The sequence below is a fragment of the Misgurnus anguillicaudatus genome, chromosome 14 (genome assembly GCF_027580225.2).
Source record: "Misgurnus anguillicaudatus chromosome 14, ASM2758022v2, whole genome shotgun sequence".
Taxonomy (NCBI): domain Eukaryota; kingdom Metazoa; phylum Chordata; class Actinopteri; order Cypriniformes; family Cobitidae; genus Misgurnus; species Misgurnus anguillicaudatus.
In genome coordinates this window covers 27,628,024-27,652,112 of record NC_073350.2, presented here as the reverse complement: position 1 = coordinate 27,652,112, position 24,089 = coordinate 27,628,024, and the positions used below count along the sequence as shown (strand labels likewise).

The window sequence follows — 24,089 nt, the reverse complement described above, 5'->3', positions numbered from 1 at the left end:
ATGTCCCATTCCTACACCTATATTACATTTCCACCAATACCGATAGCCGATTATTCAGACTAAGATCTGCCAATACAGATTCCGGTAGTTTGGTGGTTATATTAACTCGCATTAACTAAATTCTGAAGATTACATTTTCTGAATGTTATTTATTTATATAATGATAATATGATATTTCATTAATATTGAACATGAAACTAGTGATTAGGGATGCACCGATAAATGGCGATATACAATAATAATTGCTGGCTAGGGCTGGGACAACGCGTCGACGTAATCGACGACATTGACGCAAAAAATACGTTGACGCAAAATATGCGCGTCGATTCGTCAGACCCAAAAAGGTGGCGCCGTATAATACGTCAGACCCAAAAAGGCGGCGCCGTAGAATAGTAGCAACGCGAGTGGCTTCAGTCCAAGGCCAAGCCGGTTTCACACAGCAAGTGTGAGCAGTACGTGTGGCGCGTGTTTTTTTCAGCGCCCATGTTATAACAACCATGCACCCCACCGCATGAGCAGCGCGAGCTCGCGGCTCTGTAGCAACAGTGCTGCAATCGTTTCTGCGTCGGTTCTGCTGCCCTGCTCATGCTCAATTAGAGTGAAAGTGCTTTGTTTATGGTTTAAATGCTCGCGGATTGACGCGAAAAAGTGTAATTTTACCTTAAAATCATGAATGTGAAGTGTGTTTTAAACAGTCATGACTTTGAGCAATTTAACAGAAAGCAATGAAATATGTCACTGTTGCCAGAAGACTGCGCTTTCATTAACTCTCTGTACAGCAGTAAATGAGTCCTAGTCTATCTTAACAAACTTAAGAGAAAGAGATTTAATAATATATGTGCTTCTTAAGTCTATAATTGTGTTTATATCTGTCATTAAATGGACTAGAACAGCACGAAAACAATGTGGATTAAACAAATCAAGTTATAAAAGTTACACTGACCATCAACAGGCACATTAAAGAGGTTTTGCTCATAAATGCATGTAAAATAAAGTAATTTGAACTTGAGATTTTTATACTGTTACTAAACTGCACAGTATGAGCTGCAAACGCTTTATTGAATGCTACCTCTGACTAAGAATGCAGTATTTTGCACTTGTATAGTCTTTTTTTATTTGGAAACTTTAAGAGCAATAAACATATATTGAAATGTTTACATTCAGATATATAAATCAACATGTATAAATTGCTATTAGTTAATTAATGGGGAGATAATCGAGAATCGAATCGAAGTCGAATCGGACTGATAAAATGAATCGTTAGATTAATCGATGCATCGAAAAAATAATCGCTAGATTAATCGTTTAAAAAATAATCGTTTATCCCAGCCCTATTGCTGGCCGATAACAATTCTGAATCGCACAGCCGATATTATGCACAGCTATTTCACGTACAACGGCTTTTGATCAGTAAGTCCTAATCAATCTGAATTCGCTGTTACTTTGAGTCGTTCATAACATGCGTATGAAAAAGCAACACTCGTCAAACATAATCATTATACATATTCTTTATTATCATGAAAATACCTGAAAAGGTTTGAAGAACAGCAATATAAATATATGCTTAAGCCATTTCCTGGAGATGCATGTGTGGTTCTTCTTCTGCGAGATCGCCCTCTGGCTTTTGGATGTAGCGGCATTTCACCGTAATTCATTGAGAAGTATAGCAAGCATCATCGGATGCTTTATCGGTGCACCCCTACTAGTGATGTTTCTTTACATTATATATACACAGAGATTAAATTCATTGCATTTTCCTGTTCTCTTTTGATTGACAGGATACTGTGCATCTCTAGTTTTCACAACGAAAAATGTCTGCAAACTGGAATTAGGGAGAGATCAGGTAGCTTGTCACTATCTGCAAGGAAACTGAGATTGTTCGCCAGTATTATAGAACAGTGTGCAACGCGCTAGTTTAAAGTCGAACTTCGCAGGAGAAAAATTGCGGACTTAAGACTTTTTTTCTGACGAAAAAAGTTCACGATTACAAATACATTACAAATTAAGGGCCAGAATAACTAACAGCTTGCACCAGGGCAAACCATAATATTGTCTTTAAATAACGATGTCTGGATTTACTAAAGACGGCACTGGAAAATTAGTGCTGAAAAGATGTGGTCTAGGGCTGCACGTTTTCAAGTTTTTAATTAACCGTTAACCGACACCCTTAGCGGTTAATACTCGGTTAACCATTATGCGCAAGGCAACCCAGAGATACAGACACACGAGAAAGGGGTAGTTAATTTTTTAACACCTTTAATAACTGGTTGAACCACATTTAAAACGAAATTAATTTATAGAAATAAAACACAGTGGTAAGGACAGAGCAGCTTAAGTATGTCACTGACTTTGCGTTCGCGGGGATGGTAGGCTGGGCGAAGGTACTCGCAGGCTCCGCGTCCGCCTCTCTATGATGCCCGGGTATTGGCTGGGTTTGTCGCGATAGTCGGTGAAACGGGGATTACCGGTGCTTCAGCCTCTCACCAGTTAGATCACTTGCCCACCCCGACACGTCTTTCACCGTCGTTTTATTATTTTCTTGTAATTAAATCATTTAGCTTCGTTAGAGAGAGCAAACACTTACAACTGAATGTGTCTGCTGCCTGAATTCACAGCGGAGCTGAGCGCGAGTCACGTCACAGAGCAGCAGGTGTCAGATTTCATTTATTTCTGTCAGAGTTTGCGAGGCGAGCTGACTGACCAGATGATGACAGAAGCCGCGTGCTTACTCGTTTTTGTTATAATGCACATATATGATGTTTAATATAAGCGAGATAGTTTTGTTGTATTTTTTATCAAGAAAAATAATAAACCCATCATTCAAGCAGCGCTTTATGGAGGAGTAGCCGGTTGCACTGCTTTGACGAGTTCTGCGAGAATTACCTGCGCACATTGACTCAAGCACTTAATTAAACCAGCTGTTGCACTCGCATTGCACGCAAATTCATACGCGATTTAATGCAGCTTACGCAAGCGCTGCATTTAAACAATTGCGTAATTCAAAAGTGAAAGTAAAATGTGCACGTCTGCATGCATTAACCAGTGGGAAAATTCTGTCATCGCAGCAACCCCTAGGTTGTACATGAAGTATATAAGCACTGGATTGCAATACTTGCATTTTGCCCTGTCATTCTCGATTTTAAAGTGCTCCCACGCTGTGCTTTTCTTTGCCCGCTTCATATTAGAAAACTGGTCATGACTTCTTCTTGTGGACATTACAAATGTCTGGGAGCGCTTTAGCGGTCTCTGGTGGTGCAAAAATGTATTACAACTAAATTCAATGCATGCCATTGATGCCACTTAACCGAGCAAAATGTTTCACTCGGTTAAACAATTTTTAACGGTTAATCGGTTAACCATGGACACCCCTAATTGTGGTCTAGTTATTTTTGTAACTTTGCCTTTCAGACGCAACATTTTTGGAAGGAGATTATTTAAATGATTTACTCAAAGCGATTTACTATTGTTTGCATTGTGTTATAACTGGTATTTGCACCATTATTTAACGCCTAAAAGCATGTTTTAAATTACTTTGCGCTTGAAATGGCTGCAATTTTTACAAAAAAAAAAAAAAACACATCACAGAGAGCAGAAAACGTGATACAAGCATGATATAATGCAGAGAATTGTTTTAACATGTAATTTTACACGTTTATTTGGAATGACAGAGGAACCTTTTATTCAAAAATATTGTTTGCCAAGCCATGTAATTTTTTTGCTAAAGTAAATAAAAAAGGAGTCACTAGGAGAAGTCACACAATACCAGACATTTCAAAACTTCATGTAAACCTTCATTTTTTTGTCCTCTAGTTCTTTTCAGTGTTCTATTGCTTTGTTAGCTGGGATTACACACCCTTATTTTTCCGCTGCCATGTCTGTGGTCCTGAACTCAAGATCAGCTCTGCCTATTTGCGACCCTGAACTAATTTGCACTGCTCTTAGTAGATTGCGTTGGTCATTATGAAAATCCTGGAAAGCCTGTGTTATTTAATTTGCACTTTTTTAGTAAATTACCGGCAGATATTACCACTCCCGTCGGCACCTTCTTGGAATTGCGCTTTCACGCTAATTTGCCCCGTTTAGTAAATCTGTCCCTAAGTGTATTCATGGGATCTGTACGGGATGTGTGATACACATTTTTTTGTGTATATTTTCTGTAATCTGTGTGTGAAAAGGACAGAAGCTTCTCAGAACAGTCAAGCCACTTTGTCTACAACTCACTGACCTTTCCATATTTTTAAAATTATTAATTTTTTCTTTCATTCACCTATATGCACAATACATGAAGAGTTTGGTTCCAAAACGCAATAAACGCCATTTTTGAAAAAAATGAGTTACTGCCAAAATCAGCATTATATCAGGTCAGTAGTTAAAAGTAAATTCTTAATTTTACGCAAAATCCAATATCCGCCGTGTTATTCTGTCATCTTTTCTCCCTTTTTTCCCAAAATGCGATAAACGCCACTCCCCCCTTTTTTACAGAACGCAATAAATCCCACAGCGCACCATTCACGCAATGTAAACAAACATGGCGGCGCGCTGAGTACATGGAGTCCTAGTTTTCCTCATCTACTTTGTACTTTGTGATCAACAAACAAAACAAAATAATACTTTAATGGCATTGCTAAACCTGTGATGGTTTTCTGTGATGGGAAAGAAACGTAAGCCATCAACATCTAATAATTTCCCTGAGAGGCACTCGGAAGACGGGTGCTTGTTCTCCCGACAGCATCAAGCTTCTCATGCTAACACATTGACCCCAGAGGATCTTATGAAAAACTTTCCATAATTTTACTCAAAGTCAACGAAAATCGAGCAGGACCAAAAACATTTTACAGATGATCGCTGTGAAAGACGTTAAGCGAAGACGTCAAGTATAACCGCAATGACAGGGTTCTTAATATGACAAAGTAAGTGTTTTGATTAATAACATTAATGTTTATATTTTTAATTAGTGTGTACAACTAGTCAACTAAATGAATATAACATGGTAAAGATGAATGCACATTTATATAGGCTATTGATTCAATAGATTTATAGCATTTTGAATAAAAACTTGTCATGGATTTATTGCATTTTGTGGAAAAAATAATCCGTTTTTATAATAAATCTTTGAAAATCAAGTTATGGATTTGAATTTTTTATGTTTTTATAACCTAAAGATGCTATGTGAAAGTTTGTAACAGAAAATAGTTGTTTTCATCTTGTCACTTTCTTGGTATAGAAAACACGTTTTTACCAAAATTTGTCAAAATGGATTTATTGCGTTTTGGAACCAAACTCTTCACATACACATTCTAACATACAATAATGATGACAGGGACTGCAGAGCCAGTGGAGTAAAGTGTTTGCCTAGCAACAAGGGCCAAATTATATTTTTCTAACCCAGGCAGAAGTAGCATTTGAAGCAGATAAATGATAGACATTACGTTGAATTTGAAGCTGTTAGAAAGAAGGTTTTGAGTCTGTGACATCTCGGGCCAGTCCGTGTCTCTGAAGGACCCTTCATTCTGACCTATCCGAGAGAGAGTCCACATGGCTATTGCTAAAAGGTCAGTTTTTATTACTGTTCTGCCTCACTGAGGCCTAGTGTACCAAGAGTGTTTCAGTCATTTGCTTACAGAAAGTGTGGGACAGCAGAGAAAAATGAGAGGGAAAGACTTTGCAGCATATGCATTAATCTTTCAGTAATGCTTCTTTGTAGGCACATAGTCTGTTTATTCAGTTACAAGATTCATGATGCATATCCCCCAAAAGTGGGACGAAACTGTGCTTCCAAACCGTACCACAGTCTGTGCATGACCCACTGAACAGTGCAAACATCTATTTCATTTACTTGCATGACCCACTGATCGAGTACCACAGGTAGCACAACACAAATAACCCACTTATTGCCAGTGTGCCACAGACAGCAACACCATGACCCACTGATAGTGTGCCACAGACAGCACAACACAAATAAAATTGGGTCTGTATGACTAACAATGAGTTCCTAAACTAAACAGATAAGGTGTTCTCTTCCACGCATTTATGCCAGTGTTGTTGCAGTGATGCACTTTGGTCCAGGGTTTCCCACAGCACTTTTCAGTTCAGGCAGCCCGCCTAAGCTGGGAAACCTTACCACCTTAACTAGGTCATCCAAAAAAAGAATAATAATAATTTGCTGCATAAAAGGCCGTCAAGTGCATCTCGGAGAATAGCGCGGACGCACTTTACACCGCGAGTGGGCACGCGCGCCACACGGCCGAAATGAGAGACGTGGGCCGGACCGTCACTGTCTGGAGGAAAACTAGCCAGTTGATAAAACATCTCGGAGAAAAGCGCGGACGTGCTTTACACCGTGAGCGTGCCCACACGCCACACGGCCGAAATGAGATAAAGAAGTGGTCCGTCATGTCTGGAGGATAGCCAGTTGATAAAACGCGTGTCTGTGAGAACTGTAAGTGGACTTATGTTTTGGGTTTATTTAAGCCTGTTATCGTATTAGTTCTAGGGCTGTCACTTTTGAGAAAAATCAAATTCGAACGGATATCGAATATCATGAAATGTATCCGAACATATTCGAATATCTAGGTGTCCCCGCGCGCATCAAAAAAAAAAAAAAAACGTAATGGAGATTCAATTTATTAACCGTGACAGTCATAAACAGGGCTGTCTGCATTACTTTTTTACTTAATGTTTGAAGCAGCAGGTTATCAACTTATGAATAATAATGTCTCAGAACAGGTGACAACTTAAACAGCAGCAGGAGTAAGGCATATAGCCAAGCCCAAACGAAATCCGCGCCAGCAGATTTCGGCGTAAAACTCCGCAGATTTAATGCCCGTCATTGACAAGCGCACAAATCCCGCGCTTGAGCCTGTTTGTGAGAAGAAATCTCATTGACAACAAGCACACATACACAGCCTATCCCGCGCGTTTGTGAGCCGTCATTGACAAGTGCATTATCTCTGCGCGTGCTGTTTGCTTGACCGTTTTTAAAGATAGAGAGCACAAACCATTTGATATTTGAGATGAAATGAAACTTACAGCTGAGTTAAGTAGATCTCACTTGACTCTGTCGTCTATGTGATGCGCGACAGTAAGCACATGATCATTTCAAATCAGTTTACAAGACAAATGCTGTTGTTGTTTAATATAAAGCTTACATTGCGTTGTAAAAATAATTATCTTGCTAATTTCATAATGCGAACATATTAACACAAGCTTTTTATTCTGCTATAATATTTAACACTATAATAATATGTCATGTTATATACAAACTATAATTCTATCTTGACATGCACATTAGGTTCATGTTGGTCCAATTTGATTCCCTCTCTTGCGCACAGCTGCCGTCGGTCTCACTCTCAGCCTCCTTCCCATTACGAGTTGTTTCTGTGAAAAATGCGCTAAACATGTCATTTTAAAAACCGGATGGTTTATTTAAAGTTCGAATACGGATATTTCACGTCATGTTCGAATGCATATTCGAATATCGAATAAAAAGTGACAGCCCTAATTAGTTCATAGTTCTTGCAAATTTAAAGTAAGTTAGCTGGTGATTTTTGTTGTTTGAGCAACCTGCTAGCTAGGTTTCACATGCCCGTTGATTATATAATTGTTGAGCGCTCTTGCTCACTTTATTTATCTGCATTATTTACATGCTACAGTAGTTACACTCCTTTAAGATAATGTAATTAATAGTGGGAAATAATCAGTTTTTACCATTTTTGCACCATCTATCATCGTTCGACCTGCCCATTTGATTGCCACGCCCCCTGTCCCACCCATCCGCCCAACCCTACCACCTTAAGTAACACATTTTCTGCTGGAAACCCTGTTGTCTATTTAGTTTATTGCCAATTATGCCTAAAAATCATTTACAGTATTAAAGGAATATTCCATTTCCTTAAAAGAAAAATCCAGATAATAATTTCCTCACCACCATGTCATCCGAAATGTTGATTTCTTTCTTTGTTCAGTCGAGAAGAAATTATGTTTTTTGAGGAAAACATTGCAGGATTTTTCTCATTTTAATGGACTTTAATAGACACCAACAATTAACACTTAACTCAACACGTACGTAACAGTTTTTTTCAACAGAGTTTCAAAGGACTATAAACGATCCCAAACGAGGCATAAGGGTCTTATCTAGCGAAACGATTGTCATTTTTGACAAGAAAAATAAAATTTTTTAAAGCACAACTTCTCGTCTAGATTCAGTGTCACATCACAAAAAAAGGTCAAATTTACTGGTCGCATATGTGCGACTGGATGTAATATTCAGTGGCGCACACTCAAAGGTACAAAAGCAGTAATATTGATGAAAGATTGAGCTAGAGGGGTAGTTGTCAGGAGTGATGATGTTACTTGCCACCGAGATGGAAGTGCTGGAAACTAAGTGCTCTTCTGCCATACAATATAGTTCCCATTTTTAACTGTTTAAAAATTGTCACGTTTTTTGTGCCACCATATTTACTCATGTAACTACACATGTAACAGTCTTTAAATAGGGAAAACATGGAAGTGTTTGGTGGCTTCTTAATTCATCCCTGTTTGGATCCTAAGGAATGAATGGGGCTAGGCTAAATGCTAACACATTCAAAACGAGCTGAACAAAGATTAAGTGCACGCATTGAAAAAAGATATGCATTCATTTGTTTAAGTTGAAGTAAGAACATAGTAAAATATAAAAAAACGGTGGTGTCTTCATTTAAATTGAAGGGCTGATGGCACAGCGACTACCAAGAAAAAAAATGGTACATCATGTCAAAATAATAATCATTAAACAAAGTTTAACAATTAAATACAAAGCTTGAAAGCATGCAAGGGTTTAAAAAAAGAGGAAGTAATATGAGTAATACAGAAAGGAGAGATGGGGTAGAACAAGATGTGCAAACACCTCAAGCTAGCAGGTGTAATGAACGTACATCACGTCATAGAGTTGTTTAGACCACACTGCTTAAAGCTATTTATAGCTTGCGGGATCGATCACCCATCTGATGGGCCGCCACGATAGCACTGATTAAGGTGTGAGATTAATGGCAGATTAACGGGTTTCCACAGTGTTTCCGCCAGGCATTGTTTAAATCATCTCCCCACAGAATGACAGTAGTACTTGCAGTGTAAATAGGAACCGTGATAGGACTGCCTGATAAATAACATCCAGGCCATTAAGCTCTGGTTTTAGCAGTTTGGTGTATGATGTAATTTTTACAAAGCATCTACTGTGCATGCTGGGCTTGTATGCATGCTTTTTCAATAGAGATGTGGAAAATCCATATTCCAAACACTGCTTGGACTTGTATTGCTGAAATTGTGAAAATCCGCCGTGAGATGAGAAAGTAACATGCAACCTTTTGTCATCTAATGATGAAACATTCTCCCTTTGCTCCTGGACTAAAACAGATTTGAAAGGCAAAATATTTGAGAGGCTCAGCTGTCAGAGCAGCTGACAATAAGTTGTGTGTATGCATGTCTTTTATCCCTTTTTAAGATGTCGTTTGCCAGCCGCTTTGTTTGTTTGTATTCATCTGACGTTGAGCCGTGGCCTTAATTTCCGCCTCATCAAAACTCGGTAGGATTTTGTTTGTCCTTCACTTTGCTTTAATCTCTGTTAAATCCCCGCCCGCCTTCTTTGATCTTCGTTTGCGTGTGACTGGGCTCAGGACCCAGAGACATCCCTCTCGCCAAAATCTCCCTCTCATTCGTATGGTTTTCTTAAAGAAAGTGATCTAGCACATTACTTTAACATCAGCACCGAGGTAGATTAATGAGACAAACCTCATTTAGCTCACCGGTATGTTTTTTAGACAATTGGTCGTGTTACCATTGGGCTTAGAGCATTTTATCACGATTATCATTAAAGGGGACTAATAGGTTTTTCATGCCCTATAGGCATTTTGAAAAAAGCAACAATGATAAGAGCAACTCATCCTTGAAGTGTAAGTTCTGACCAGCCACAGCCCATCAGAAGACATTTTGTTGATGCCTCTGCAAAATCCCTCTGGATGTTTTTTCACTGTAAAATATTAATCTAAAATTCACCTGTGCTCAGCTGTACATAAAACATAATATAAAATAGCTGTGATTGTGAAGAATCACACATCAGTGTCATATGTGGACCAAAGACTGTAAAAAGTATGGAGGTAGTGCCCGTAGGTTTGTGAACAGCATTTTTAAAAGCCAATAGATGGGGAAGCCTGTAGTCGCCACACTGTAAAAAATGTTTTGTTGAATCAACTCGGATTTACAAGTCATTTCAACTTATTATTATTTATCTTGACTAGAGATGAGTTGTTATAACTAGAGATGAGTTGTTATAACTTGTAAAATTAAGTTGACTTTTCTCAACTATATTTTGTACGTTGAGACAACTCATCTCTGTTGGCATGACTTGTGAATCTAAGTTGATTTAACAAAAAATTTTAAGCCAGCAAAGTATTTTTTACAGTGCATCTTGGCAGTGTGTTACCATGCATCACTCGCGAATAACCGAAAATGGGCAGAGGCAGGACGTGGTGTTGAAACCATACAGACTACCGGGACATCCGGGGACTTGACTGTAAATTTCGTCACCGCCCCTCTTTCATTCTCCCAGCGTCAAATTTGTGTAACAACGCTCCCTATTGGCCACCCGGACATTTACTTGTACCTCATCGAGTCAACAGGGAAGCAAGTGAAGGATTTTACTATGTATTTGAAAGTTACTTCGTATGTCTTTATATTTAGAGTACTTAGTGCACTTTTCCGTCCAGCCATACAACTAACTGGCTTAGCGATATTTCCAGCAATCACTGGATAGCGTTGTTACACAAATTTGATGCTGTGAGAATGAAAGGGACATGTTTTTATAATGACCAAATTAAATGTGTTAATGTATCTTTTGCGCTCTATGGCAGGCAGGGTGGACAGATAATTACTCAACATGTTTAATCTGAGTGATTTCATACGTTTTTTAGCCTGCCGGCTGTGTACGAACGTTGCTTTTTCCGCTTTTTTGTATGGAAGTCTATGAGAAGTCTGGTTTGTTTTCCCCCAAAAGTGGGCGTGAACATGTTCAGAGACATTCTATGACGTTGCGCCAGTTGTGCGTATACTCCCTATTTCAACAGTCACTCAAGTGGCCACGCCCTTAATTATGCAGAACATTAAGGCTTAATATAATTCAAATGAATGAGTTACAAAAATTCACCTCCCTGAACAGAATCTATATGTACCAGGCTGTAAACATATTTATTTCTGCTGTAAAGTTGGGCATTTTAACATGGGGGGGGGGGGGTCTATGGGATTGACTCTCTTTTAGTCTCTAGAAGCCAGTCAATGAATTGCAGTTTGTTCAAAGATATCCACAGAAATATTCACAGAGAAGATATGAAGAGTTTGGTTTCAAAACCCAATAAATCAATTTTGACTAATTTGGGTAAAAATGTGTTTTCTATACCAAGAAAGTGACAAGATGAAAACCACTATTTTCTGTTACAAACTTTCACATAGCATCTTTAGGTTATAAAGACATTAAAAAGTCAAATCCATTATTTGATTTTCAAAGATTTATTATAAAAACTGATTATTTTTTCCACAAATGCAATAAATCTAGGATTCTGTGTGTATTCAAAGCGCTGGCATTATTGTTTACAATGCGTGGAATGGTGCGCTGTGATTGGTTAAGCGGATTAATTGCATTCTGCAGAAAAGGAGGACTGGCGTTTGTTGCGGTTTGGAAAAAAGGGAGAAAAGATGACATGGCATAAATCAAAATGATTTTACTTTTTATTACCGACCTTGATTTTGGCGGTAACAAATTTTTACACGTTTTTCACGTTTTAGAACCAAACTCTTCATATTCTCTAAAATTCAAAGAGAAGATTTTCACAGAGAAAGATGCAAACGTAAAGAAAATTCACTGTCCACATATAAAATACTAGAACCTCAAAAAAATTGATGCCAAATATAATTCTACCGTCATGATTTACAGAGAACGGGACCCAAGTGCAAGGTACGGTGAACTCAAAACAGGGTTTATTATAAACAGAAACTCCCATATAGCAAGGAACAGATGGTTTACAAGACAATTCTTTAGATTACAATAAACATGACTTGGCTAGGCTAGGCTAGGCTAGGCTAGGCTAGGCTTTGAACACTCTCAAAATACACTGAGACATTACAGACAAACCAAAAAGATCCAGCACAGGATAGAACACACTGGGGCCTTAAATAGGAGAAGCTAAACAAGATAACGAGGGAAGGTCGGGTGAGGGGAGTTAACCAATAATGAATAATTAACGAGGAAACAAGGGGGCGGGGCAGACACAAGACACAGTAGCACAATACTGAAACAAAAGGCCATGTGCTGCCACACAAAACATGGGTACCGCCACAATCCTGCCACATGACCATGAACTAGTATGAAAAACTATGACAGACAGGCAGGATCATGACATCTACACAAGCCATTCTCCCATAGATGACACGAAACTTGTCTTACTAAACAGTTAGTAAGCCCCCCTTTCTTCTAAAAACTCCCAAACACTCTGCGGCTATTAGGACAAAAAGGATTAAATATACAGAGCTGATGTTATAGACACTGAGGAGCAATTCAGGAGACTATAGAAGTAATTGAGTTCATTTAGAAAACCCAAACTTCAAAACTAATAGGATCTAATGGCTTAAAAACATATATTCTGGTACTGTCCTGATTGTTTTAATCAAACTAAGAACTTTAAAAATGTAAACATTGCCAACTACTAATGAGCCAATTGTGAGCAGTTTCCGTCTAATGCTCACGCACACAAATTGTTTTCTGTGTCTGTTTATCTGACAATTTAATTGCAAAAATCTAATTTTCAGTCATCTCTCATAAAAGCAGAGATAAGCTTTATCCTAAAACTGTTCAAGGTTGATCAAGTATCGTGCTAAGAGTCGAGGCAAAAAGAGTCGTGCTAAAGAGGCAAGTCTGAAAGTAGCAGATTGTGGGCTGAGCTTCCTCCCAAGTGGCAATCCAGCAATGCTTAGCATGTCTGCCTCACACTGTGTGGGATGCGTGCTCAACTCTCAATGTCTGAAGTTGAGATGTAGCTGTACACATCTGTCATCATACATACCATAACATGAAATGAAGTCTGTTACTCAGGAGTACTGTATGTTATCAAGATGTCACTCATATTGTAATACCTCACAATAACACTAAACCCCAATACACAAAGCCATCCCAATCCCCTTTTGGAAAATGCACCAGCAGCAAAAATAAATGCAGAGGACACAGTCCAATCAAAGACATTACATTAGGTATTTTGAAATCCAATGTGTTCTTAACACTCAAAGTAGTTTTACAATAATTCCTTTTGGATTTAGGCAAACGTCTAAGTCGTTCTGTGGAAATCTCTGATTGGACCAGAGGCTTTAGTGTTAGCAATAAACAATTACACAGTCTCTTTGTAGACATACACTGAATTTTGATTATTTTAGATGTCATGTCAGCGCCACTGACACAAATATTCCAAGAATTGTATAAGACGTGTGATTATTTACACGTTTCTCCTGCTGCTATTTTAAACCTTCAGTGCTTTGGATTTGTGGGGTTTAATTTATTAACATGTATATTTAATAATGTACAGTTCAGGGAAACAAGAACTGCCTCTCATTTCTATAAGGGTTTTGGGTTAAATGTCTGTTTTTAAGCTTTTCTATAATTATTCTGTCACTTTAAATTTTTTAAGCAATTCAACGCACCGACACTGAGAGTTGGATCTGCTGAAGGATAACAAATAGGCCCTGGGATTTCGGTTGAAAACCATTTTTTAATTGAATACCTTATGGGGGTTTAGGAATATATCCCCTCTCTCAAATTCGCACCAAGCTCGTTGAACATGTGAGTTCCTGAAATTGGTATGAATAGCTATTTTCATATATTTTACTTTCTAATTTTGTTAAATTAAGTTGTGAGACTGCTGTTGGGCAACGATGTTGCCAGGTTTTAACAAAGTAGCCCATTTGAAAAACAGGTAATTAAAAAAATAGCATGCGTCCCTCTAGCGTCCCACAAATGCTGAGAAAAACCACTGATAAATGCACCATAAACACCCACAAGATATATATAACACTCACTAGGAAAGTTAGTAGTAAACATTAGTCAGAAGTAAACAGGCGGGGTATAATTCAGGCTGACTTGGCTGTCTAAATTTCTTAATTTACATAAACAGCTGAAGGCCAATGTAAGCATGGGTTCACTTTTTTAAAAAAAGCTTCAAGAACTGACAAATACACACAGCATTGATGTAATTTTGTGCTGGCAAATAAGCAATTCCTCCATCCTAATACAAATGCACTCTAGATCAATTTAATGAATATTCATATGGTCATTAAAGCATCTGCATGAAATAACACCTAGACTAAGAAATTACACTTCCATTTAAAATTGGCATCAGTCTTTTCTGTGCTTCAATACCAAACAAGCTTTGTCACATTATAACCTTGTCACAGTGAATGTGCATAAAAAATATACAAAATACACTGCTGTCTGCCATTTTGTGTCTAATGGTTTGTTAAAAACATCAAGCCCCAAGTACAATCAGGTCTGCTTACTGAGATTCTTGATATAGTCCAAAGTCAAAGTTGCGTCTATTTCTGAGTTATTTATTTTTTTAAAAGCGAAACTTATTTAAAGGAGAGTTATTTTCTCCTTGCAAGGGCTCAAGAGTTCAATCACTCACACACCTGTTTGAGGGCACTGAAATCTGTGAGAGACAGATTGAAAACCGCAGAGAGCTTTCGTTCTCAGCAGGAAGCAAGTTAAACGGCACTTCTCTGTCTTACAGAAGCTGCAGCACCTCTACCTGACATGGGCGGTGAAGACTGCTCTTAGACAGCAGCGTTCCTCTTTCCCAAACACTCACAAATCAATCACGTTCATACACTCCTCCACTGCACATCATCACATTCCTTTATTGAAACCCAAAGCACACTGCTCTGCTGCACACTAAACAATCACAAACTTACACACTTCTCTACAACATACCAAAACAAATGCTGTCGTTGGGTCCAAAACTGCTTACTTCGATAGTTCATACAATTAGATGAAGTACTTATTGTTTTATTGTTAAAACATTAATGTTCTTTATAGTATGTGTGGGTGCACATTTAGGACATAATGCATCTGCCATGTATTCATTGTCATGTGACCCATATGCCCTTTAAAAGATACTCTGACTATGAAGAATTTGCTTTAAAGGTCCCGTTTTTCCTGATCCTAAGCTGCTGTCCAATCACAACACACTAAACAAGACTACGTTTACACGTGGGCGGCTATTTTCAACACATCCTCACCCCATGTCGTCAATATTTGACGACACTTGACCATTCGTCAATATGTGATGGGGAGGGTATACCTTTCGCGTCATTTTTTGACGAACTGGGGACTTCAATACTATTACGTCCGTTGCATTCTCTTTCCTATTTTCTTACCATTTTCGCGTCGGTTTAGGGTTAGATTACGCAAAATTAAACAGTGTACGCGAAATTAAACAGTTGTCACCTGGCGTTGGGGTTAGAGTTAGGTACGACAGTTGTCACCTGGCGTTGGGGTTAGAGTTAGGTTTGGGTAGGGATGTCATTATGTAAATCTAACCCTAAACCGACGCGAAAATGGCAAGAAAATAGGAAAGAGAATGCAAAGGACGTAATAGTATTGAAGTCCCCAGTTTGTCAAAAAATGACGCGAAAGGTATACCCTCCCCGTCACATATTGACGAATGGTCAAGTGTCGTCAAATATTGACGACATGGGGTGAGGATGGGTTGCTATTTTCATAAACAGACATTTCAACCTCTCCGGTTTCAAAAATAACTTCATGCACACATGTCAATTTTCAGAAAAGTGTTTATTGACACGTACCCATGTATTTATGGTGTAACGAGAAGCTCAAGCACACGTAAGGCAATAAGAATCCAAAAAACGGCAACAAATCACTTCCTGCTCCTCTTTTGAACAAGGTCGCACTTTTGACGTAGGTGCGAGCTCTGGCGCATACTGTGACGTTGGCTGCCTAAACATCCGTTTGTCTTAGTTGCAACCGTGCAACCAAAGATGTAGAAAATCTCCACTCTGGCCGGAGTTTTTAGAAAAAATCAGTTTCAGAGGCGAGTTCCCGTTTGGCGGTATAGAGAAAAGTAAATTGTTTGAAAAATCAGATTTTTACCCATGAAACATGAACACATGTAATATTGCACCCCATAAACACCTTTAACTCCTAAAATTCATTGATAGACACACATTAAATATTTTCAATTGATGACGTGTAAAGGTTGTTGTGAAATATATTACTACAGTTTACTATAGTAAATCCTATGGCATCTTCTATGTTTTTCATGTAATAATTTTTATTTCCCACTTTCACATTCTTACCTCTCAGATTGCCTTAATTTTGATGTTGTTTATTTAGTATGCTTTCTGTATTATTCTTAATTTGGGTTACTCTCTGTGAAAGGGCTAAACAGAAGACCTGATGCTGTATTTTTAATGAAATGCGGACCAAATCCTGCCACCTGCTGTCTGTGTACATTTATAACTATCATCTTCTGTTTAACATAATTTTAAAATCTATATTGAAGTCTTGTTCATCACGTTTACCTCGCTGTAGCGTTATAGAACAAGTTTTATTGAAACCATTTGACGTCGTGTACAGTGATGAAAAACAAAATGGCATGCCTCTATTAATTTTTTTTTTAAGTGTATTAAAACGATGACATTTGTTCTGTTTTTATTTTCACATTCGTATTGCCAATCGCAGTGTTAATTTATTAAACCATACCTTTTAACCTATGACATAATCAGAAACTATGGGATAGTTAATACGTTTATTAATATGTTATTATAGTGCATAATAGTAGCAAAAGAATATGCAAGTACAGGGACATGTGCATAACAGAAGTGACTAATCCTATTAGACTTTTAGTGTGATCAATTATTATACTGATCAAAAACTGCTACGTGCATTTCAGTTTGTCTTCAGTAATTACTTCTTATGTAGCCTAATGCTTACTATACGGTTTAATTTAATATGTAAGATTTTTCTATTAAAACCATGTGCACAGTGTTATATATTTCATGGAGCTGTGAACTTACATTATCCCCAAGGTTCCTAAGGATTTGTAAATTCCTATTTTTAATAATGGCTTGTACCTTGTCTTCCTTGTAATTGTCGCCCTTGTAGTGACTTGATATCTACACTATCCTCAGTTCCCGGTTGTAGAAACTATGGCAACACGAGTGGACAAATGTAGAAGTGGTGATTATAAAGCATCTAACCCGCAGCTGTTGTGCCTTGTGGCTAATTCATTAAGATGGCAATAATATGATCAAACATACCGGAAAAAACATTAATTCAGTAAACCTCATCCATGAACATCATTAACAAATTCCATTCATCTCCCATTGTTCCACTCTCCCTCATTACATAATTAAAGGTGCTGTAGAATTGGAAACTGTATTTAGATTAATAAAAAGAGTAATGACATATCTTGTTTGCTTTGATTGTTTACTTCTAATAATGTAAACCTTGTACATGCAAAAGACAGCTGGAAAAAAGGCCAATCTCAACATAAAACCAACTGTGATGTTACCATTGAGATGTAACCCCAACATTAAAGGCGGAGTGCACGATTTCTGAAAAATGCTTTTGGAAAAGGGAGTCTGGCAGCCTACCAAAACACACTTGTAGCCAATCACCAGTAAGGTGCGTGTCTACTAAACGACATTGTTGCCTGGGTTGCGTATATGTGGGGCGGGTCTATCAAAAGATGGTCCAGATTCTATTGGGGTAGGGGTGTGTTTGTTTAGGTGATTTCAAATATCAGCATTGGCTTTCAGAGATCATGGACCCTGCCTTTAAATTACACATTAAATTAAGTAAAATGTTGTTACAAATTACAATGCTAAAAACAAACTGTGACTGCTCGTCTATTAAGAGAAAACACTTCCCTGCCAATGATGAGTTTTTCCGGCAATCCGTATTTCCGCTATTATCTTACATAGAGCTCTTACACAACTTAAAAAACCCGGAATATCCCCTTAGGACAAACAGTTCAAACTGCGTGTATGTTTTGATCATAGCTCTAAATCCTTCACAAAAACGCAATAAAAAAAAACTATCCATATTTGAGAGGTGATAAAAAGAGAAAAAAATAAAGGTAGGATGAAACTATTTTGTTTGAAAGCAGAAGATCTGTTCTTTCATTTGATATATTGTATGTATATTTAAAGAAGTACATTTTCTGGAAGGCATTAAACTTTTGTGAAAATCCTAAAAAATGCTGGAGCTGGCTGACAACTTTTTTTAAAAACGCTGGCAGGAAAAGAGTTAATACTATATGCTAACGTTTTCTACTATTGGCATAACAGTTATGTTTTGCAGGTCTTCACTGAAAAAACACACAAATTTACCACTAAGAAACGTCCACTTACAATCTCCAAACAATTGATTATTCTTCAAATTCAGTATCTTCCTCTGACACAGGCTCAAATATAAGGTATGTTTACACAGAGAAAGAGAGAAGAGAAAGAGTTACAGTCGTGAAGGAGCTGCTCTGTAAAACAGCTAATCAGAGCAGAGCTCAACATTATTATTCATCATGACTCTTTCAAATAAAGTAATAATAGACCATTTCATTCTAATGGCAAATCCTAGGTTGGTATATTGACATGTAAAACCGTCAGATAATTTTTGCACTTAAAAAGTCACGTAGAGAACAATTTAACATACACTCACCTAAAGGATTATTAGGAACACCTGTTCAATTTCTCATTAATGCAATGGTGTGGGGGATTTTTTCTTGGCACACTTTAGGCCCCTTAGTGCCAATTGGGCATCGTTTAAATGCCACAGTCTACCTGAGCATTGTTTCTGACCATGTCCATCCCTTTATGACCACCATGTACCCATCTTCTGATGGCTACTTCCAGCAGGATAATGCACCATGTAACAAAGCTCGAATAATTTCAAATTGGTTTCTTGAACATAACAATGAGTTCATTGTAATAAAATGGCCCCCACAGTCACCAGATCTCAACCCAATAGAGCATCTTTGGGATGTGGTGAAACGAGAGCTTCCTGCCCTGTATGTGAATCCCACAAATGTCCATCAACTGCAAGATGCTATCCTATCAATATGGGCCAACATTTCTAAAGAATGCTTTCAGCACCTTGTTGAATCAATGTAGAATTAAGGCAGTTCTGAAGGCGAAAGGGGGTCAAAAACAGTATAAGTATGGTGTTCCTAATAATCCTTTAGGTGAGTGTATAATTTCAATACGTTCTTTGGCACCTTTAAGCTTAGCCTTTGTTATTGTGAAATAGCGACATCTATTGGTGAAAATCCTACATATTGCGCCTTTAATTTAGCGAAGCATCACTTGTTATTAATTAAGTGTAACATCGCTTAACTCCTCCCTCTTGCAGTGAGTTGTGGGAAATATCGCCAGTACAGCGTGCATGACCATGGATCTGCACTTTAGTTATTTACGGAAAGAGCAGGTACTTTAATTTCATCATAAAACATACATGGGTTACACCTGTAGAGCACCTTGAAGCATAACACAATCGTACGCACTTTTCTACTGCACACCACAACTTTAATTTAACCCTGCACACGCCGATCAATAAACTTATACGCTCATTGAAGGCAACCCAAAACTAATTTTTTTACTGCACAGGAAAACACACAACCCTCAAAACTCGCACGTAGTCCAGGGCTCGAAATTGCGACCATTTTGGTCGCATATGCGACCGAAATTTTATCTGTGCGACCTTAAAATATATTTAGGAGCATTTGTGCGACTGCCCATTTTGTTGTGGTGCGACTTGATTTAGATTGTGATGCTGCGTGCTGCTGTCCCAAGTTCAGTGTTCTCTCCAACATTACATAACCAATCAAAATTCACCATTAAGTTCTTGCGTTTAATGAAGACCGTAGATTGGCTAATATGAATGTCAATCATTCCTTGTTGCCGTGCTACGTTGGTACGTGAAGCGCGAAAATGTGAAAAAACGAAGCGCGAGCATGACGAGCCAATTACAGCCACAGCCAATGTTACTACTGTAATTAATGACGACGATCCGGATTCAAATGCGACTTCACCACCGGAAAATAAGACTTGACGTTAAACCTTTCGGAAAGAGTGCCTTAAAGATTTCGAGTGTCTCCGCTATGAAAATGGCTTGATGTAACTTACTGTGTTTACTGTAAATCATGTGAAACGGCGTTGGTGGCGGAATCAAAACATTTTAAACGGCAGACCTTGCTTTAACATGGCAAAAGTGCCAAAAACACAAGACGTGTCGTTACAAATGTGTTCATTATTGATGGAGACACCGACCTGTCTGTCAGTGTGTTTGATAGTGTATGTGCGCATGCGCTGGTGAATGGACATCCGACAAACATCCTTGTGGTCCATGTTGATGTGGAACACGACAATGCTGATGGTATATGTTGTTGTTGTATTTTTGCCTATTTAGTAGTAATAGCATCCTGGTAATGCAGTTATCAATACCAATAGTCTTCTATATTAAGGTCACTTTTGTAATGTCACAATTAATCAGTGTTTTACGTGTTTGCTAGATTTTCTATGTAATCTTAATCATGTTACCTGTAATTGTTAAATGATTATTGCTGCTATACTATTTCAACAGCATTTGGGTATTAATTTAGGAATCTATGCAGCAAAAAAAAATAAAAAAATAAAATAGAAGACCAAATTTTAAATGCTGGCCATAGGATGTGTAAAGCCCGTTGGTGGTGTTTTATTTTTAATATAATAAATCTATTAACATATACATTGTAGTTGTGGTGCTTTTAAATTTTTGGATGGCTGCGCCTAAATTTTTGCTGGTGCTCCTAACTCTTTAAAGTTAGGAGCACCAGTGCTACCAAATAAAAAAGTTAATTTTGAGCCCTGTAGTCCCACATTCACTCGACTGCACCTTTTTGTGTTCGCATCTTTTCGCTTAAGCCAGATCTACAAAAGGTTTGGGAGCACTTTTCTCCAGTATTCCTCCCATCGCGCACTCCAAACAGATAAAATGATATCGTAAACAATCGATGTGACTTTTTCCAAGAAGAGCATTTTCTGCGCGTGCACGTCCTTGTGTGCTAGAGAGCGAGGGAGAGAGAGAGCTTAAACATGAAAGACGAGGATACCGTTCTCTAAATCTTTTCATCATGACACAAGCTATAAAAAAGTAATGTCTGTATCTTTGTAATCAATTTCTTTGACGTAATAATTTCTGCTTCATTTTCTTCACCTTATTTATTAATGTGTATAGCCTCTGCATTCTGTGTAGGCTCGACTGTGATACTATGCATGTGTCATAATATGACTAATGTGTAGTTACTTGGACATCTCACCTTCTTTCGCCACAAAAATGACATGTTGTACAGTGCTATAATAGGCCTAATATTACATGCTTAGATGACGTAAATGTGGGGTATACTGTGCATACAAACTGTATAGACAACTATAAAAGAACTTTAATGCTTGAGTTTTGCACTACAAATATTTTTTCTCATCTCAGTGGTGCAGAGGTAACGTTACGTATTCAACTTCGAGTCGGAATAGATCACATATATAAACGGCGAAATACAAAATAAAAAAAGAAATAAACAAATAAAGCATCAATATAAATGCAAGATTCGAGAAACTTTATGTATAAAGTTAACTTGCACACACAAAAACAACAACATTAAAGTAACGTTAACTGTTAGTCATCATTGCTTGAAATATCCTACTATATCTACTTAGGAAAAGTTACCCAACAATATGCATACATTTTTATTGTTGCTTTATCTCAAAATCACATAAGGTTGGGTATAAATCAATCAATGAATTAAGTCACATTGCAGCTTTGATGGTGTGATTTCTGTCAAGCCTGACTCCGATGTTACCATGATGAGCTGGCTGACTTTATACAACAAATTCACACGAGGCTAAATGACATGGCTAAATGACATGTTTTGCAGTATTTTGTAACGTTACAGAATATTTTACTCACAGTTGTTTGCTGATAAAACTGAAGTTAAAACGCTCAACGTGGTGAGGAGGAAAATTCCGATGCAGTTATGGAATCCCGTATTTGATAAAGTAGTCCTCTCCATACTTCTGACGTACCCCCGACCGTTACAGCCGTTAGGACAAACCCGTTAAAAGCCCCGTGAAGGTTGCGTTTTGACTCCCGCCACAAACGAGGTGCAGCTAAAACTGTGCGCGCGCCTCCCGCCGTTTCCTCAGATCCTCCTGAAAGACTGATCCAACACTTGCGTGCGCGTAAGCTCTCTCTCTCTCTCTCTCTCTCTCTCTCTCTCTCTCTCTCTCTCTCTCTCTCTCTCTCTCTCTCTCTCTCTCTCTCTTTCTTCTCCGACTTTCTTCCCCCAAGTAATACTAAGGGATAGAAATACTGTACATTACTATATACTGTATTATTACTAAAGTGAATTGTACACTGCGAAAAATAAATGTTTTACTTGGTATGTTTGTCTTGTTTACCAGTATAACCAACTAAGAATTCTTAAATTGAGATAAATGTACATGGTAAGCAAAGTGGTTTAAGATTTTAAGTCTTGTTTATTGAAATAAATTATGAAAATCAATAATCAATAAAATAAAAAATATTCTTAATTCCAGTTTCAATTTAATTCAATAAACATAATTAAAGTTAATTTTTCTTACCCAACTGGGAGATATTTTTACTTGTTTTAAGCATAAACCTCTTCAATTTCGTAATTTATTTCAGTAAACAAGATTTAAAGGGATAGTTCACCCAAAAATGAAAATTCTGTCATTATTTACTCACTCGCATGTTGTTTCAAACCTGTATAAATTTCGTTGTTCTGATGAACACAAAGGAAGATATTTTGGGAAATGTTTGTAAGCAAATTCACTTCCATAGTATTATTTTTCCTACAATGGAAGTGAATGGGGCTCATGATTGGTTTGGTTAAAACATTCCTCAAAATATCTTCTTTCATGTTCTTTCAGGTTTGTAACAACATGAGAGTGAGTAAATGATGAATTTTCATTTATGTGAACTATCCCTTTAACATCTTAAACCACTTTCTTTGCTTATCAAGCAAATTTATCTCAATTTAAGAATTCTTAGATATTTATACTGGAAAACAAGAAAAAATAAGTAGACATTTTTTTGCAGTGTTTAGTAAAAAGTAAACTGAAGTGTATTATTGTAATTATTACACTTTGTTAATGTATATACTATATAGTATTCTGCAGTAGGGCTGTGTTGAAAAAATCGATTCACCAATTCTAAATCTATTTTTATATTGATTTGTAAAGATCAATCCATAACTCAGAGGATCGATTTAATAATTAATAACTTAAACTTGCCGCATCATTGAATTTACGCATGCGCGAGGTGAAAGGACATTAAACCAATGAACATGACAGTCAGTAACGTTAAGCAAATAGTATCAATGTGTTGCATAACTACAGTCCTTCAGGTAACAGCTGGAAAAAAGTTTTTTTCAAAAACACTTATCTAAATCTCGAAGATCGGATCAGATCGAATCGAATTGAATAATGATAATCGATTCAAGATCTTTAGAATCGGAATCGAATCGATCCTTGAAATTTGAATCGAAACCCACCCCTATTCTGCAGTATTAGCTATAAGTAAATAATTTATAAACTGTCTTTACTAGAAAAAACTAAATATTTTTATCTGGGTTTCTTTCTTTCTTTCTTTCTTTCTTTCTTTCTTTCTTTCTTTCTTACTTTCTTTCTTTCTTTCTTTTTCTATATATGTGTGTAGAGTATGTATGTAGCTCATTTGATCGAGCATTGTGTTAGCAACACAAAGGTTGTGGGTTCAATTCCCAGGGAACATATACTGTAACAATTTATAATCTGAATACGCTTTAAGTCACTTTGGATAGAGGTGTCAGCCAAATGCTTAATATTTTTACAGTATAAATATATACCAATTTGATAGGCAGGCGGTGAGTAGGTGCTGACAAGGTGTTGGGCGTGATATTAGGAGCTGCTTCATTTTCGGAGTGTGAATAGATATTATGCACCAATTAGGGGGAATATTTTCAGTGTGCCAT

At 37.5% G+C, this 24,089-nt stretch overlaps 1 protein-coding gene across 2 annotated transcripts in view; it reads right to left on the bottom strand.

The window, feature by feature from the left end:
* cntnap5l (contactin associated protein family member 5 like) overlaps nt 1-22,159 on the bottom strand; it is a 119,209-nt gene extending 97,050 nt beyond the window's left edge. For both annotated transcript variants that reach the window (XR_012373244.1, XM_073876173.1), the window contains exon 1: nt 22,025-22,159. Coding sequence is in view for 1 of the 2 variants with exons in the window: in XM_073876173.1 (XP_073732274.1) it covers nt 22,025-22,127 (103 nt within the window). In the remaining variant the exon portion in view is untranslated. The remainder of the gene's footprint in view (nt 1-22,024) is intronic.
* Between the last annotated feature and the right edge of the window lie 1,930 nt (nt 22,160-24,089).